Here is an 18,656-nt window from a genome sequence, read left to right on the forward strand (position 1 = left end):
ATAGGAGAGGTGGCTCCCATCCTCCCTCTCTCCCACTGCCACCTAGAATGCCCAAGCTGACCCAAAAAGGGGCTCCCAAAGTGTTTCCTGCAGGCCCTGTGTACCAGAGACCAATTCCCAGGTAGCCTGTCGTATTTTGCCTGCTCACGTGGGATCTGGCATAAATACATCAAACGAATGAAAAAAGAGAGGCGCTGAACCAGGTTGGGCAATTCAAAGGAGGAGCAGCAATTGCATGTGCTGGTTGTGGAGGATGCTTACACATGGGTGGGACGCTCACCCACGGAGGGGGGTGCCTGCCCATGAAGGGGGATGCTCACCCACGGAAGAATGCTCACCCAAGGAGCCACCAGCACTGCCATCCTGCTATGCCACGTGGCTCTCAGCATGAGTAAGCGCAGCCCCACTTCAAATCCCACACACATCCTCAACACCCGAAGAGCACACTTGTAAGTGCCATCGGAGGAACAAAAAGGGAAGGGGGGGACGAGAACCACCCCCGGCATCTCCCCTCCAAGCTGCTTGGGAAAAGCTCGCTGCAGCTCACAAAGCACCAGCAACCAGGGCAGTCAGGGACAGGCATGCCATGATTCTCAGAGACATCCCTGCCAGCAGGACAGGGTTTTGGTGCACTGAGAGATGCACCCTGCTCTTTCCTTTGGCTTTGCAGGGTGGAGGACAGCACCCAGAGTTCACATTTCATTTCCAGTAGTGTCTGTGTCCCCACATCCCTGCAAGCAGGAGCACCCCCCAGTTCCCCCACCAGTTCCCAATTTATCCCCTGTCTCCTGAAGCTATTCTCAGCAGGTACAATCTGCATTGCCATTGTTATTCAGATGATGTACAGATAATTTTAACCTTTCTGTTCCATTTGTCAAGGTTTTTTTTTAGCCTCCATGCCTGCCAGGCAGAGCATTGCCTCCCTAGCAGCAGAGGCTCCTGCTTTGCAGCACCAGGTTCCCTTGTTAGGGCTGAGCTCCTCTTCCCCTCATTGCTTTGGTTGGGGTAGACTCATGTTGAGGTGGCCCAGGTGAGCACAGCAGTTGCCCCAATCCTTCCCTGAGCCCTTTTTGGTGCAGCACCCACAATAAAACAAGAGCCCTGCTGCAAAGCCACGCAGCACAGCCATCACCCACAACTAGCCTGCAGCCTGCCGCAGGCTGCTGGCAGCCTGGAAACTTGCTGCGCTCCCAACAGCTCTGTGCAGGAGAAGCACAAGCCCTGACTTCAGCTTCTTCCCTTGACAACTCACCTGGAGGCTTTGGACCAGGCAACAGCACCTGCATGAGAAAGAGCCAAAGCAGGGGGGGTTCTTTACAACAAGGTTTTATTTTTCTTTCTTTTTGACAAAAAACATGGAAGTTGTACACGGCCGCCCGTCGGCTCGGCTCCACGGTGGGTCTGAGCGAGCACACTGCAGTACAGCATCCCGCCCCTTCCCCCTGCCTCAGCCTGCCCAACACCTTTTTGGGGGGAACCTCCTGTCTCCCCTCCTATGCTCACAACAAACGCTGATGGCAGATCTTGAGTCTTGGAGGAGAAAGGAATGTCCAAAAAGCCAGGGAAGAGAGACATTGTGCGGCAGCAACATGAGTCCAGTGACTTCAGAAGAGGGATGCTGCAGTGGTGCATGGGGGCTGTTCCTCACCCCCTTGGTGCAGTCCTTCCCACAGCCCTGCCAGAGTTAGTTTTGATTTCGCAGCCTCTATGGCCCTGCAGTCCCTGTCTGCTGTGGGAGCTGCTATGGGAAAGGCCAGATAGGAGCACTTTTGTGCTGCCCCCTAAAAAAGAAAACCAGGCTGCTTTGCTCATACAAACGTATCCCATGTGTCAGTAAAACAGGGGTCCTAGGCAGCAAAGCTTGAGTTCAGCCCATCGACATCTCAGCACCCATTGGTGTGATGCCATGTCCTCGTCCTCTTCTTCTTGGCTCTGCCACCAGCAGTCACAGCAGCACGCACCCCCACCCCCGACCCCAAAAGCTCTGGGTTGCAAAAGCCTGCCTTGTTTAACATGGTTTGCTAGGAAACACTGCAAAGCATCACTATGCATCGACCCCATTCTGGGTCCGAGAAATGCGAATGCCCAAATCCCCAAATCCATCCTTTCACCCAATTAAGACACAAGGAGCTGCCACCTCCCCAGCCCTGGGGCTGCTCCGTGGGACACCCTGCTGCATGTGGGAGGAGACAATGCCGGTGCCTAAATTTAGAGGACATACAGCAGCTGCAGCTGTCTGCTCAGAAGGCAAGAGGCTTGCATGGGGCCAGCAGGACTGGTTGGAGGTTTGGTTCCATCAGTGGAACCTATTTCTAGGGGCAAGCATTAGCCATTAGAAAAAGGGTTTTGGTTCACAATAGAGCCTGCTGACCTTTTGGAACTGGCAGGATTTGCTCTGGGGGAGCTCTATGAGCAGTCGGGCAGGGGCTGATCTGCACATGCAGGAGCGGGGCTGCGTGTGCCCAAAGCATCTGTCAGTGGGGAGCAGTAGGTTACCGGGTTGCCAGGCCACCACTAAGGCAGAAAATGCGATTCCCACTGCTGTGAATGCCTTGGGGGCATGGGGAAGTCCCTGCTTCGCTATTGCATCCAGTGAACCCCGCCGGGGCTTGGTCAGATGACTAAAACAAATCCATGTATGTGTATATCTTTATATATACAGCATATAAATATATATACACACACATACCGTATATACACACACAGGCACACCTAGAGTTCTCCTTATAGAAATACAGCTATATCAATGCGAGGTGGGGTACATTGGCAGCACTGAGCCCCCCCTCCCCCGCTGCTTCCACCCACCCCAGTACAAACCAGTTGGCTTTGGCTTGGCCCCCTGGGAAGGCAGAGCTGCTGCTATCTGCGCTGTGCTCCCAGACCCCACACCTCACCCCTTCCCTGGGCCAGCATGAGACCCTTAGGGAGGGAAACTCAAAGCCAGGGCAGCACAAACCCAAGCACAGAACCCCCATGCTGGAATGCTCTGGCCATGGGGAGCACAAAAGCAGCAACACGAGCGCTGCCAGGTCCTGCTCGGGCATCCCCGAGTGCCTCTCACTGCAGCTGGGTGCTCTCATTGCCCCCAGCCAGGCCTCTCCACCTCTGGCCAAATACTTCTCTGTGCAGAAAAAAAAAGTGATCGTAATAAATGAAAGTCAACAGGTTTTAATTTAATTTTTTTTTTTTTTTTGCACAAAGACTTTTTTTTTTTGTTTCCCCATTCTGGTCAGTTGGGTTTTCTTCTTCTTCTTCTTCTTCTTCTTCCTTTTTTTTTGTCGTGTTTTTTGTGTTCATGTTTTTTTTTGTTTGTTTGTTTCGTTTTTGTTGTGTTTTTTTTTTTTTTTTTTTTAACTTCCCCCTTTGCGTTTGGTTTTGGTTTCATTTCATTCCCAGGCGTGGCGAAGAGCATGCATTGGAGAGGGCAGGGCGGCGGGGCGGCAGCGGCGGGGACACAGCCTCTAGCACTTGTCATCTTCCTCGGTGTCGCTGAGCACATCTATGCTGGCCCCGCACATCACACCCTGCCCAGCCCCTCGCCTCCGCCTCCGGTAGTGCCCGTTGGGCATCTGCCAGCTGTGCCGCAGCGGTGGGGCTGAGCCAATGGTGTTGGAACGACCCAGGCTGGTGGCCACGGCCGCCTCGAAGGTGAGCGTCTCCTCCTCGCCGCAGTCCGAGGCGTGCGAGTCGTCGTGCAGGGCCAGGTAGGGCTCCGAGATGTAACGCTGCGGGGTGGATGGCCGGCTCGGCTTCCCCGCTGGGGAGCTGGAAGACTCGGTCAGGCCGGCGGCGTTGGGCTCCTTGGAGAGGAGCGGGGACCCCCCTTCGGTCTCGTCGGGAGGTGGTGAGGCGTCTCCGGCGGCGTGCCGCAGCATGGAGGCGTAGGAGAGGAGGGGACGTGGTTTTGGGGGCACCGGTGGGAGCTGGCGGCGGCCTCGCCGGGGTGTGCTGGTGTCCGAGATGGAGGGGATGGAGCTTTCACTCAGGGAGCCCGTTCCCTGCAAAGAGACACGGGGTCTGAGCTCTGCTTGTGGTGGCAACACGCAGAAAGCTTTTTGTGTAACGTGACCAACCAGAGCAGGGCATTGCAAGCTTGCAGTGGGAAGAGCTAAGTGCTCTTTAGCTGCCGTTCTCTTTGCTGGTAGCATATCTTTGAGCAGCTCCAGCTTGTGCAGCTGGGACTCCTCAGCTTTGGCAGAGAGCAGGTGCCAGTGAAACCAGCTCCAGAGGCACCAGAACCTACGTGGTGACTTCCCCTCTCTCCAAAGACACTGTGAGGCACACCAGGCACCATCAAGCCAACAATACTATTCTCATTCTCACAGGGGACAAGAAGAGATGCCACCTGTATGGGAACTCTGAGTCAGGGCCTGAACCTCTGATTGATCACCTGAGGCAAGCACTGAGTCATCTGTGGGAGCAAAGGTGAAGGCAATTCAACTGTGTGACTGGAAGGAGTGAAGCCTGGCTCCATCTCTCCTAGACCCCATTTAAGGGCTGACTGCCACTTGGGAAGGATCTCTTTCTGAAGATCGTTCCTTTTGGAATTTTCTACTGCAAGCCTAGGACACGGGTGAGCATTTCATTTATCTTTGATTATCGCTTTCCACCACAATAATCTTTCTAATTAAACAACCTGTAAAATACCATCTTAACCACGCCACTCTGCTAACTGCACATTTGTTGACTGTACGCACCACTGGGAGAAGAGCCATTACAAAGCCCCCAGCACGGAATCACAGAACCATTATGGTTGGAAAAGACCTCTAAGATCACCAAGTCCAACCCCAGCCCACCATCACCAGTGACCACATCCCTCAGTGCCACATCTCCACGGTTCTGTAACACCTCCAGGGACAGTGATTCCACCATCAGTGCCCTGCTGGTCTCTCTGAAAATAACCTTTTCTTCGTATTCGACTTGAACCTCCCCTTGCACAACTTGAGGCCATTACCAAGCATCCCTTTGCACTTAAGAAAGATTTTTCCACCCACCTGCCTGTTGGGCGTTTGTGACCTGCCCTCGCTGGGGGACCGGGACTCGCGCCGCCGCTCTGGAGACTCATCGTGTGCCTGGGGACTCCTCTCCTCTGAGTTGCAGCGGGAGATGTCAGGGGACAGCAAGTGCTTGCGCTCTTTGGATCGGCCCCGCTCCCTGCCACCCGAGCGGTGCCCCTCGGACCTGTGGCCTGCAGCAAAGCCCATTGGTCCCTTGCTCCACGTCCCCGTGGTGGCGACAAGGAAGGACAACACCGAGTTGATTTTTAGAGACGGAAGGGGTTCTCATTCACCTGAGTCAGCGTTGAGGCGCCGGGCAGAGAGCTGGAGCGAGGAGTGGTAGCTGCGCCGGCGGGACTTGTAGGTGTTGTCGCTGCTGCGCTCCATGGAGAACTCATCCAGCCAGGAGGTGTTGGTGCGTTTGTCCCGGATGGTGGAAAACGACCGCCGCATCGAGCTGGTGTCCGTCACCACCTGCAACGACCCAGCCAGACGATGATGGGATGCTCCTGCCATAGCCCCACCTCTGCTCCCGCCATGAGCTCCTTAGCACCTTGAGGTTTAGCAGTGCTCAACCTGGGCACTCCCGCCTAAATGATCTCGCCACAAATCAGGGGCACAAAGAAAGTGAGTCTGGCTGAAGAGCGCTGCCAGCAAAGTGCCTGAGCGTAGCTCAAAGCTCTGGGAGCCAGAGGGGGAGCAGCTGCATCCTGCCCATGGTATGGTGATAGTGTGGATACCGAACCACGGCCCCAAGCTGCCACAGCATCCCTCCCACCTTGGGAATGAGACCAGCAGAGCAAATGGGGGCACTGCAGGAAAAATCATGATGAGAGAGCAGTCTCATCCATCTCTCTAGTGCTCCTCACTCAGTGGTTATTTTCTCAGCACTTTCAGATCCCTCGCCTGTCCTCTTTTATCCTCATGTCCCCTTTTCCCTGCACTCAGTCCCTCTCTCCCTGCTCACGCTGCCATTTTATCACTCCTCTTCCTCACTCCTCCTTCCTACCTTCTCCATTCCTTCCAGCTTGTGATCTCAAATGCTTTTTGGAAAACATCATCCCCTTGATAGAATCACTGAATGGTTGGGTTGGAAGGGACCTTAAAGCCCTGCCAGCTCCCCCCTGCCATGGGCTGGCTTCCCCCAGCTCAGGTTGCCCAGGGCCCATCCATGGCCTGGGGAACCTCCAGGGATGGGGCACCCACAGCTCTGGGCAGCAGCGCTGGCACCTCCCCACTCTGAGTGAAGAATTTCCTCCTAACATCCCACCTAAATCTCCCCTCTTTTAGTTTAAAGCAATTCCCCCTTGTCCTATCACTATCAGACCATGTAGGAACTCAGTCCCCTTCTGCTTTAAGCTTCCTTCAAGTACTGGAAGGCCACAACGAGGTCTCCCTGGAGCCTTATCATCTCCAGGCTGAACAAGCCCAGCTCCCTCAGCTTAGGAGCTCCAGACCTCTGATCATCTTATGAATTTCCTTCCACTTTGCTTTAGCAGCTTTTTGCTTCTCCAGCCTCAGGTCCTTCTCCCGTCTCCTCCCCTCCCTTATTCCCAACCATCTCCTGAACAGTTGAATTCCATGAGGCAAAGCTTCACTGTGCCAGGCTGTACCAACACCCCTTTGAAGAACCAGACCTGGAGACTTCACAGGGAAGCATTGTGAAATCAAACCCCAGAAAACCTTGTGTGTCTCAGTTGAGGCTGAATACAAGACAGAACAACAGAGAAACCAGCCAGACAAACGAGGTGAAATGTGGCCTGCGCTCACCCGGACAGACTGTCTGCAGACACATGCAGACAAGCACGTGTGATGGGACAAGGGGACACAAGGAGAAGGTGTTTCATTCTCTGGGACACATCACTTCGCATCCGAGCAGGGACTCTTGACATCTCAGCCAGTGTCTGAGATGGAGGAAAAGACGTTGTCCCATCATATTGGTTCCCTGCGGTGTCCCAGCATGATCCTGCTCCAAGAGCAAGTGAGCAATTCCTTTGGCTGCTCTGCACTGCTGGTTCCCACCACACATGGGACAGCAGCTCTCCTCCTTGTGGAGCACCCCAATGGTGCTCTGGGGAGCTGTGGGGCTCAGAAGGTTTTATCACCAGCGTTACCTGGTAGGCTTTGCTTGGACCCGGCACCCATGGGAGCTTTGCTTGGTTTTACCTGGGGATCCACAGTGAGACGAGGCATGGAGGAGGCCCTCCCAGAGACAGCGTGGTCCTGAGTGTCCACGGGAAGGTAGCTGCCACGGTTAGAGGGCTGCACTCTTTGAAACTCCCTAACCTCTGGCTCCTGGAAACAAACACACAGCCACGCTCTTGGGATGGGGTCAGGGCACAGTTGGGCACTACTCCTCATAGAGGACAGGCAGCCTGAGGTGGGTTTTAAGAGGGCCAACAGGGAAGTCTGGGAGAGATCACAGCCTTGTAGCCACTCAAATTGACGTCCATTTTCCAAACCAGGTGAGCTCAGGTATGGGACTTCAGGCTCACCTCATGTCCAAGTCCACCTCACACCTCGTTCCTTCAGTGCTGGCAGTGCAAACATTGCTTGGATCAGCCCAGCCACCTAGACTTGACTTCCTTTCCCAATCCCTGATTTAGGGAAACAGGGCACAGGACCCCTAAATGTTGGATTTAGGGGGGGTTGCAGAAGGGACAGGGACTGCACATGTGCGTGGTACACAGCTCACGGAGTGTGACAGAGCACGGGGACACAGACCGGGCTGGAGATGCACAGTGGTACCCAACAGGCACTGTGGCAGTGCGTGGCTGCACACACACAGACACGGAGAAAGAAATACGTGTATAGATGCACACACACACACGGACACTACTGCTGGCATGTGTGCAAGGCTGAAGGGGGTGTACCCTGTGGTGATGGTTTGGGTCGGGGACACCAGCACTGACAATAAAATGGACACGAATCCAAAAACATCAGATACCATCACTCAGCACGGGGTAACCCACTGAAATGAGCGCTCGGGGAAAAAAAAGAGCAGCCTGCAAAAAGAAGGATGTTTTACTGCAGAGCATCAGACCGTGCTCGCAGTCCTGTCTGCAAGAGCTGAGGGGCCAGATTCAAACACAACGATGGTCCCACACCTCCCCGCACCCACCAGCATCCTTCTGGGAGCACAGGCAGTGCCCGGCAGGCAGCGTGTGGCTTTACCAGAGACTGGTGCTCCTGGAACTGCCCCTGGGCTGGATCCATGCACGCCAGCTGGAAGATCTCCTGTGGTGAGAGTGGGCTCAGCGAGGGGAACCCGCTCCGGCTGCTCCTGCAATAATGGTCTGGCTTCAGGGTGGGTGGGCACAAATCAGGTGTTGCTGTCACTTGCAACATCCATGGGTCCCCATGCTCAGCCCCGATACAGAGATCCCCAATACAACCACCATGCTCCTTGGAGAGCTAAGGCAGTGCCCATTCCCCCTCCCAGAAACAGAGAAGCTGCAGGAAAACCTCACCCCTTGTCGAGGCAATACTCACAGCCCTGTGAGAGTGTCCTGCTGGAGGTAAGGCAGAGCCTTTGCGTTGGAGATGATTTCCTGTGGCAAAGAGGATGGCTCCATGCGCTGGAACATGGGTGCGTTTTTCTGAGGGGAACAAATGAAGAAGCTGAGGCTGTATGAAACACAGTCCAGCTCTTTAACTAGAAAGCATGGGAAGGTGAGGGTGCGCTTGTATTCACTGTCAGAGGCTGAGGATGCACGTCTGTAGCCAACAAAACCCAATATGCACCAAGGGATGGGCAGCACCTGTTGAAAGCCAGCGCCTCACGAGCCAAGAGCCCCTTGGACACCCTCATTTTGGCTCCTCAGCCAGCTGGGGGCTGGACAGGTGTCAGGTCAGGGTGTGATATGAAGCACGCTGTCTCTGTGAGGTGCTCCAAAAAAACCCATCCTGAGCACCACATGCCCTCCCTGATCCTCACCTGCTCCTCCAGCTGCTGCCTCTGTTTCTTCGCCTTGCTCTGCTTGTAGTAATCCATAATCATCATGGCTGCATATATTTTGCCAACAGTCAGGTCAGAGGCTGAGGGCATAAGAAGAGAAGGAAGAAGGGATGCTTTTGTGTCAATAGAAATAGCAGATCTGAAGGCATCAGCACTGATCTCAGGAAGAGCCCAGCTGTGGGATGCCCTGATCACCCACAAACATCTCACCACTGAGGCAGTGAAAGAGTTGAACATTTAGGTACATGAGAGGACATGAAATGGATGGAGGTGGCAGGAACCATAACAAACCACAAAAATGCATATCCTCATCACATCAACAGACTAATTGTGCCTGAGAGCAATGAGGTGACCTCCAGAGGTCCTTTCCAACCTCAACCGTTCTGTGATTCTGTGATTCACAATGCTCAGCTTGCCGCTCCTGTGTGCTCCAGAATGACTTACAGGAGACCTCCTCTGTGAACTGGGTGTTTCCCCAAAGGGCTCCCATGAGCAAGCCTTATAGCAGCACAAATTCTCTTTCCAGCTCTTCCCCATCTGGAGTATTCTGACTGGTCCCCATCTCCCAGCAGGAAGACGCTGCTGTAGGTGCAATGAGAATTTGGCAGTGGTCGTGATCCGTACAGAGACTCACTTTTTGGCATGGGTACCAACAGGTCGAGCATCTTCTGGGACAGGTGAGGCCAAATGGTCAGGATCTCCTTTTGAAGCTCAGAGTCTAACTGCTGCCAATCTGCACCACCTTGAACAGCAAGGAAAAAAGCAGCCCATGTACATCAAGACTTGGCATCCATCTAAAGGCACCACGTCAGTGAGGTTCACTCACAGAGATGAGCAGCGCCCAGCTCTCGGGGCTGGGAGAGCCACGTTCCATCGTGCAGCCTGCTCTCCTGCTCTTGCAGGGAAACTTTCCCACCATTCCCTCCATATGTGCCACCATCTCCCATCCCCTGCCCTCCCACTCAAAGCTGCCATCTTCGAGCTCGCCTTGGGTCCGTCTCTGCCGCTCCAATCCTACTCCAGCCCACACACACCTGCTGCTGCCCCACTTTCTTTTTGCTGGGGAGCAGATCACGTGCTGGTGAAAGAGCATCTCTGCTTGGCTGAAGTCCTTAAAGCAGAGCAGAGCTCTTTGGCCAGCAGCGAAGGAATCCACTGAGCTGTGGAAGAGCCAGACTCAAAGTAAGCCATTAACACACGCCAAACAGAGGCTTGGGTGCCTCTGGGCAAGGGAATTTGGCCAGCTTCAAATTTCTGCTTTATCCAGAAAGGGCTCAAACCTGATGTTTTATGATGCAGGCAGTGCCGGGCTCCTGCTGATCTTGCCTGGGTTGGGCTTTCTGAACTCTTCCCAGGGGACAATTTGCAAGTGGCATGTTTCCGCAGAAAGCTTTTGATCTGATGAATCAGAGTGTTTCCAGCAACAACAACAACAAAAAAAACGTTTTTTCTGCTCTGAACATGTTGTGCTCGCTGCGAGATAGATTTCTGCTCCTCAGTCTTTGGAGCCAGGCACACGTGATGTGTCTCCCTCCTTGGTTTGTCTTTCTACTTGAGGAGAAACGGGAATTCTCCTTCTCCTCTTTCACACAGCAGATGTCAAGCAGGTTTTGCTCTAGGAGCAGCTTCTAGTGGAAAACTGGCCACCTCTTCCCTACATAAATGCAATCCTGCTCCTTACGAGCGGCAGAAATTTGCTTGCTTGGATCAATCACTTCCATCCACACGCCAGACTCAACCCCAGTTTGGCCATGACGCCAACAGGACTGCTCCAAAACCTGCTCTGCCCATTCCCAACCCCAGTGCCATTACCTTTGGCAATTTTGATGTCCAGGGCGGTGCGTATCAGCGCCATCAGGGTGGAGGTGAAATGGACGGTCATGTCCTCAGCCACGGGCATGTTCATCAGCACCAGTCTCTGCGCAAGAGAGAGAAGAAAACAGCGGACGGAAAACAATATCGAAAAACACATCGACCAGGCTGGAGGAAAATAAATTAAATGTTAAATAAAAGGAAAAAAATAAATCAAATTAAATTAAAATGAAATAATATAAAAAGCAACAAAGAGTGTCAAAACAGCACAGCCAAAAAAGAAGGGCAAGGATCACCCCCGCCACCCACCCCCCCGGCTCCTTCCACCCCAGGACACCGGCTCACTGCCTTCCAGGGCTCCTCCTGCACCCTAGGAACGGCCCCTGGGCCCCCTCCCCAAAAAAGAGTCTGACAATGGGCCACCTCCCAGCACTTTGTGAATGTCTGACCCGTCAAGGGAACAGCAGGTGCTGGGGAGGGGGAGAGGGGGCTCAAGTCTCCGTTCCTGGGTGGTTTGACTTTCCAGCTCTCAACCCTTCCCACGTGGGGCAGGGGAGAGGAGGGTCCCTAACCTTCAGGGACTTCGGATTGGCTCAATTCCTCTAGCATGCTACATCCTGGCGCCCCTTTTTGCGTCTTTCAGAGATGAAGTTTGCCAGCACATGCACAGGGTCCGAATTATCCAAGGGTGGGGAAGGGAAGGAGGGGGAGAAAAAAGTGCAGAAGGAAAGAGAGGAGGGCAACCAAGGCAGGTTAGACACGCCATGCTCCTTCCCCACCCTGGGCAGGCGGGGTGCAAACCAAAGTGACCAGATCCACTTTCCAGAGAGTATATTTTGCTTTGCAAACTCCTGGGCTCATCCCTTCCCTGCCAGTCTCTTCCCCCCCAGCTTCTCATGTCTTCTCCCTGCCTTCAACCCTATGGTGAGCATATGCATGTGAAAGCACATAACAAGCGCTGCAGTGTGCTTGCAAGCACACAGACCCCCTCCTTATTTCTGCCAGTACTGCTGAAAGGACAGCAACCGGCTATCAAAGGAAGGCCCAGCTCTCTCCAGTCTGGGCAGTGCATTGCTCCAGGTCTCATCCTAGCTGTTCCCAACCCACATCCTTCAGGGCTCCCTGGGCATCCTGTAAAGCTCACAGCTGCCTATTGGAGGCACCTGGGTATTCCCATAGCACGAGATGTCCCTGTGATGTCTCAAGCCAATGTGCTGCAGAGATGCTCCTGCAAGATGCACCCTTGCTGCCCACCTGCTTCCCATCTCTGTGAGGTTTAGTTGGCTAGGACAAAGGTGGCTGCAAGCCCAGGGGTTAAACTCCTGGGCTAGATGTCTTAGAGACATGCCACCCTCCTGAAAGTGCTATAGACCCACTCCTCACCTTGTCTCCAGCCCTCCCACCTCCACACTTGCCCTACCGCTGCCCCTCTCCTTGCTTTCTCTCAGGGGTCTTCCACCCCAGAGCTCTCCAAGTTTGCAAGTGACAAGGGCAGCAGAGACCTGCCAGTGTGGCTAGCACCCTTTTGGGCACACCATGGGTTGGAAGCCTCCAGCAAACCCCAGATCCCCCAGCCCCACCGCCCACCAGCTCCTGCTCGGCTCTAAGCCCCCAGAGAAGGAAGGGTTGATCTACCTTATAGGCCACTTTGGAAGGACATCTCTTGCCGAGGCCTAGCGGTGGTGACATAAGAGTCAGCATTTCATACATCTCAGTGTAATGGATTCGGCCACTGCTCATGGAGGGGGAAGGGAAGGGAGGGAGATGCAGAGAGAGAGGAGGCATTCCCAGAGAGCGGAAAAAACGTACAAACAAAATAGTACAGGAAACAGGAGAGAAAAAACAAACGGACAAACAGGAAAAGAACAGGAAACCCGTTAATCAAGGCAAATCATACGAGAGACTGTCCTGATGTGGATTTATAGCACTGCTCACACAGACCCAGGAATGCTGGCAGAAAAGCGACTCACCCCGCTCTGCTGCTGGCCTCAAATGCCCACCTCGCCAGCAGCCTGGGAGTCCTCCTCCTGCCTCACCCCCGTCCCTACGGCCCTCCAGGAGCCCCCGCCTTGTCCCACAAGGTTCCAGGGCTGTGTGCGAGTGGTATAAATCAGATACACGGCACTCGAGCCATGGGTTATTGGAGGTCGGGTGGTTTGCACCACAGCGACTCAATGTGCTCAGTGGCCTGCGTCGTGTTCTTCCCTCCCGGGGGCCTGGGGGTTGCTTTGTGTGGCCACCTAACCCATAGCCAGAAGGCTGTGTATCCCCATCTCATAAGGTCTATGCAATTGGGAGGCAGCGTCTTGCATAGAAGGCAGTGGGCCAGGGTCACTTGTCAAAGGAAGATGCCCAGTTGCTTCCGTCTGGCTCTGCGGATGGACCGCCTTCCCACCATGCACCAGTGCAAAAGGCATGCTGAATCGGCTGAAAAAATAAAATCAGGAGGAAAAAGTTGTGCATGCCATGCTCCCGCCCTGGCTCTCTCCCGCATGCGGCTGCAAGTTCCACCAGGTTGGAGTTTAAAGAGTCTCAGCAGAGGCAGCTGTTTGGGCCTTCCAACATTGGGGTTCGTTTGGGTTTCCCATGGGGGGCAGCTAGGACAGGCCCCACCTCTCGCTTCTCCTCTTTACCAGGGCCAGTCTAGGGTCACTGTCACCAGAAATTCCCTGTGCCAAGCTCTGCACACCCAGGAGGATGTCTACGTGCATTTCCCAGGGATGATGGGCTTGGCCACCTCTTCTTCCCCTCATGCCAAGCTGTTGACCTGCTCCACTGGGGGGTGGCTGATGGAGAAGGGCAACAGTAGCATGGGGGCCATCACGGCAAGGACAGGAGGAGGATGGAGAGGAACGCAGCTCAGACAGGTGGCTGGGGAGAGAAGGATGCCACTGGGATGCTGGCTGTTTCCCAACCCCAATGGTGAGAGAAAAAGTGAGGAGGTATCTCCTCTTCTCAAGGGCATCAACCACTGTGGAAACAGCCCCAGGCCAAAGAGGTCCCTGCTAGGTTAGTTCTGATGTTTCTGATATGACCACCTGCAGTGGGCTGCCAGTGGGACAAGCTGTCCTTTTGCAGAACGGACGTATCTAAAAGGCCAGGAGAGAGGATGATAATAATGCAGGGATGAGATGGACAAGCGAAAATACCCAGATCCAGCAGTCCATAAGCAGTGCCATGGCAGAGCTGGCTGTACACTGACTTGAGGTGTCTGAAGGTGAGATGTCGACTTCAGAATTCACATGCTCAAAAGCTTTGTGCAACAAGGAAGCAAGATAGTGACCTTGAACCCATCCTTCCTGGCAGAGTGGATTTTAGCACTCCCAGCATATGTCACACTTCACCTTTTGTACTGAGAGGAATGGACTCCCATGAAAGCAAGAGTTTCAAAAGCCAGCAGATATTGCACAAGAACTGTGCTGCTCTTACAGACAGGCTGCATACATTGCATCTGCTCAGAGCAGAGATCTTATATCATTTTGCTCAGCACAACTGTGCCCAGAAGCATATCCCCATGAAACCGAGCACAGGAAGGCATGTAAAATGCTATCCATCTGGACAGGATGGCTCCCAGAGCTGTTTCCAGCATGGGTTGCCAGAAGTAGAAGGGGATGAAGAAAGACATAGAGAGAGCCCTAGGGAGCAAAGCTGACTGTCAGGGTGCATTCCCAGTGAGGTGCAGTTACAAGACCCACTCTCCCCAGCACAAGGACAGAGCTTGCTGGATTTCCATGGGAAGGCTTTTTGCATCTTGTGAGCTCACCTGCAGATGGCCCAGGAGATAAGCTTCCCTACCATACCATGCTGCACCCCTACACAGCATCTTGAAGTTGCTGGACCACCGCATCCATAGCATCCTGTCTCCCACTCCATAAACTTCTTTGCCATGTTTCTGCAAGGATTTGTTGTCAAATGGCCTGGTGACGAAAGGCTGCAGGCTTGCTCTCATACATCACCTTTGAAAATGATGGCTCTGGATGCCTCCAGGAAGGCGAACCTGTGCACTGTGATGTGTCGGGCAGAATCCCCAAGCTGCATGATGGTTGACATTTGGGGATGCAGACCATGGTAGAGAAACACATTGACCAAGTGGAGTTTCTTTCTTTACCAGTTGTCTTCTTGGAACTGTTTCAGGCCGGGAGGAACCTCAGGAAATCTCTCATGTCCTTGAAATGCCCCGTACACAGGGAGGAGACGATGGTGCACAATGAAGAGAAGGCCAGAAGGATCTCTACCCACCGCCCCCACTGCTCTGTGCATCCTGCAGAGCCAGCAGAAAGCCCGACAGCTACAAATCTCCCTCCTACAAGGGGTCATCACAGGTACCCCTGCAAGCACCAGGTGCTCTGGCTTAGGAGAGCAGAATTTCCCAGGGAAGCCCTGTAGCCAACTGAGAAAGACCAGAATTTCATCTGCAGCTGCCTTTTGTTTGCAGGACCAAAGCATTTTGCCAGGAATGCTACAGAGAAGTGTGCAAAGACTGTGGACTGTCTCCTTGAAGGGATGAGCTGTCTGAGATTCTTGCAAGAAAACCCTCAACCACATCTTCATAAACGAGCTGACTGAGTGCCTGAGGCTTGTCTAGCTTCCTCTGCTTTGCTTCTGGTCTTAGCCTTCCAGATGTGTGCATCATCCCTATGGGCATCTGCAGAGGGTGACAAAACCACTTCAGGGATGCTGGAGGAAACACAGCAGAGAGGATGCGGAGGAATCTCTTCCCTTGCAGGATAAAGCCTGGGGAGTGCACCTCAGATGCTGTGAGGGATGAAGAGGGAAGACAGAGCTCTGTGATTCGTCCTCTTCTGCCACAGACACAGATATGGGTGTTGTGGCACTTCGGAGAAGGCAGCGGTGTGAGGATATGCTCAGTTGCCATTCAGAATCAACCTAAAAGAAGGTGCACAGGTGCACAAGGAAGTCATATTGCTCCTTTGGGCTTACAGCTGAGAAACTGCCTGGAGCAGAGGGATGGCTGAGCTGTAGGAACCAGGAATGAGCACGGGTGGCTGCTGTCCTTGTGGGCACAGCAGGCTGGGGTGGCCACCACAGAGCCAGCCTGGCCCCAGAAGATCCCTGATGCCACCTCCTTCTGGCAGCTCCAGCAAACAAAGGGCAAGATGAGCAAGAGCACAGCTCCCCCGATCACTGAGATCTGAACTGCATCCTCTGAACATCACACTTAGAGCACGGTGTGTCATGTTCAGCACCATGTCCCCAGGTGTCCTACAGGGAGCGAGGTCACTCTGGTCTCCCAATCCTCCCTCTCCAAAGCAACTGAGCCCCTGACACCCTTCTGCCTTCACCCATCTCTCCAACCCCAGCAGTAAACCACTCCTGAGCCCCCAACAGGGGAGAGAAAAAGCCCTGCTCCCACGGATGCTACCTGGAGGAGCCAAGTGGGGGACGGTGGCACATGTCCACCGAGCTGAGGCTCTGAGCTGATGGGGCAAGGGGGATTGGCACAATTTGTCAAAACCCACCCCGGGAGGCTCTGGGCTCCCCGGAGGGGACAGCTGCTGGCTCTGGGAGGCCATGGACCTCTTTAAACTCAAAGGAAAGCAACGTGAGGGTTCCCTCGGGAGGCGCGGTGGTGGTGGAGCGGGGGGAAGGAGGGTGGATGGTGCGTCCCGTGGCCAGGTTGTGGCGGAGGACTGGGAGGCAAACCTTGCACGCCACCCTGTAGGGGCAGTTCTCTCCTAGGCCCAGAGGAGGCGAGATCACCCGTACTAATTTGTACATATCCTTATACGAGATCCTGCCGCTGCAAAGGAAGCACAGGTGGGTTAATAGGACACTGAAAGGGTGGAGAGCTTCACCAGGGGGCTAGGACCAGCTGTGGGGTAAGACCCCCAGGGGTGCATGGCTCTTCTCCTTCTGGCTCTGTCAGACCCAGAGAGGGGGAGCTGTGAGCTCCAGCTGCTGCCCTCTCTGTCGTGAGTCAGCTCACACCTCCTCACCCTGACCCACACTGACCCTGGAGAAACACAGTGTAGGCAGTGGGCACCACCCCATCACCCTTCCTCATTGCCATCCTGGCTTTCTATACTTGGTGGGAGAGAGCTGGGGTTTTAGAAGGGAGATATTGGTTGGGTTCTAGCAACCACAAGCCCTTCTGGTGGAGCTGCATCTCCCACATCAGAACCCTCTGGTCCTTCCCAGAGAGGTTGGCAGCTGAGTCAATTGCATCTCCAGTATCTGGGGAACATGAGACAGGGAGAGATAATGTGACCAGCTGGTGGCCGGTGGCTCTGGCACTGGCACCTAGGTCTCTGGTGGTATGTTCCTGTGCTCTGATCACCAGACCACACTCTGCCAAGGGTACACATTATTAGAAGCAAACCCTCCCACACACACCCCCCCTTCTTCCCTAAACACAGACCCAGCAGTAGCAGTGGCAGGATACAGCCCATATCCCTCCATCACTGCTGAAATAAGGAAGCAGTCGAGGTGGGGAACTGGCAGAATCGAGCGCAGGGATGCTGAGCTCTTCACCCCGCTTCAGCTCAGAGCCCTTTGGGAAGCAGGACTGTGGGGTGGATGTGCTGAGGTGCAGCATGCTGCAGCCTCCTGGGCATCCTTAGACAAGCTTGGAGGGAAACCATACAGGGAGGCAAAGAGCAGCATTACCACCTTACCCTGTGCCTTTGCCTCAGGTTTCTCCTTCTCTTGTCCCCATCACTGGCCAGAGCTAAGCCAACCATGTGGGCAAAACCAGTCCCTGAGCCTCCCTAGTGTAAGACTTGTACAGTCTCCCCTGAGACCCCTCCTGAAACATCCCCAGTGTCAGGGTGCAGAGCTGTGCCCCACGCAGGTGGTGGGACCCACAGGGATGTACTCACCTGTTCTTCACCCCACAGTGAGGGTCAGGGCTGCCCCAGTGGGCCCAACACCACCATCTGCTCACAGCCCCTACCCGCCAGCTACATGTCATGACAAAGAGCCTTCTTTGCTCAGAAATCAGAGAGTGGTTTTTGCAGCAACTGCCCTTGGAACCCAAATCCATATCCACAGGCAAGGAACACCACAACAACCAGAGGATGTTTCATCTCATATCTCCTCTGGGTATCTACCCATGCTCACCTTCCCAAAGGCACAGCCACCTGCTCACAAGCCAACTCACCTGCCTATGCAATAGCACTGGGCACTGGTGAGAGGCCACGTGGGAGGAACCTGTCCAGCTCTGAACTGAATGGGGCTGGAGACAAATGGTGCAGGAAACTGTGCCAGGAGGTGATATTAGGCTTATAAAACCTCCTGGATTCCCAAGAGGCAGATTAGCAGAAGTGGTGATGCTTCCTTAAGGAGCACGTGCATCAGCCAAGGGTCCTGATTTAAGAGCACCCAGGCACAGTGTTGGGACATGGCTCCAAAAAGGCTGAGGGAAGAAGGGGCCACACAACACACCTTTATAGTGTTCTCCGCTCTGCTGAGGGCTGCACGCAGCTCTTGAGATGCTCCACACCATCATGGGAGGAGCAGCACAGAGCTGCTCCAAAGCCAAAGCCTGACCAACTAGTGTGACTCATCCCATTGCCGAGAACAGGGTGCTGCCTACAAACAGGAGCCTTGCTCACTGGGGTTCTCATCAGCAAAGCTGTAAGTGCAGGAAACAAAGTGCATCCATCTCCTGTAGGGTGGGTGCATAAGAGCGAGCCTGTCCCCAGCCTACACAACTCCCTGGTGACCTAGCAGGACCCCAGAAGACATTCAGCATCTCTCCAGGCTGGGGACAAGCCACCCTCCACTCCAACTTGATGGGAGCTGTGGGTGCCGGGGACCAGGCTCTAGAGCCCAGCTTGTTCAGAGACCAGGAAGGATGCAGAGAGGGACCTGCCTGTGGCATGGTAGAGGAGGAGAGGGACAGCAGGAACCATGGGTAAACACCATGG

General features: G+C 54.3%; 1 protein-coding gene across 10 annotated transcripts in view; it reads right to left on the minus strand.

Annotated features, from left to right (window-relative positions):
* Positions 1-1,363: 1,363 nt before the first annotated feature.
* CACNA1E (calcium voltage-gated channel subunit alpha1 E) overlaps positions 1,364-18,656 on the minus strand; it is an 84,701-nt gene continuing 67,408 nt past the window's right edge. For 3 of the 10 annotated variants that reach the window (XM_052666383.1, XM_052666377.1, XM_052666376.1), the window contains 10 exons: positions 12,403-12,499; positions 10,768-10,873; positions 9,590-9,697; positions 8,935-9,035; positions 8,490-8,596; positions 8,172-8,280; positions 7,164-7,292; positions 5,291-5,471; positions 4,995-5,188; positions 1,364-3,998 (listed from right to left, as the gene is read on the minus strand). In XM_052666383.1, the coding sequence (XP_052522343.1) occupies positions 3,462-3,998; positions 4,995-5,188; positions 5,291-5,471; positions 7,164-7,292; positions 8,172-8,280; positions 8,490-8,596; positions 8,935-9,035; positions 9,590-9,697; positions 10,768-10,873; positions 12,403-12,499 (1,669 nt within the window). In that variant the 3' untranslated portion in view covers positions 1,364-3,461. Of the gene's footprint in view, positions 3,999-4,994; positions 5,189-5,290; positions 5,472-7,163; positions 7,293-8,171; positions 8,281-8,489; positions 8,597-8,934; positions 9,036-9,589; positions 9,698-10,767; positions 10,874-12,402; positions 12,503-16,431; positions 16,529-18,656 lie in introns of all 10 variants that reach the window. The other 7 variants (XM_052666378.1, XM_052666375.1, XM_052666381.1 and 4 more) reach the window with 4 other exon arrangements.

Source organism: Tympanuchus pallidicinctus, unplaced genomic scaffold (assembly GCF_026119805.1).
Source record: "Tympanuchus pallidicinctus isolate F22 unplaced genomic scaffold, pur_lepc_1.0 scaffold7, whole genome shotgun sequence".
Lineage (NCBI taxonomy): Eukaryota > Metazoa > Chordata > Aves > Galliformes > Phasianidae > Tympanuchus > Tympanuchus pallidicinctus.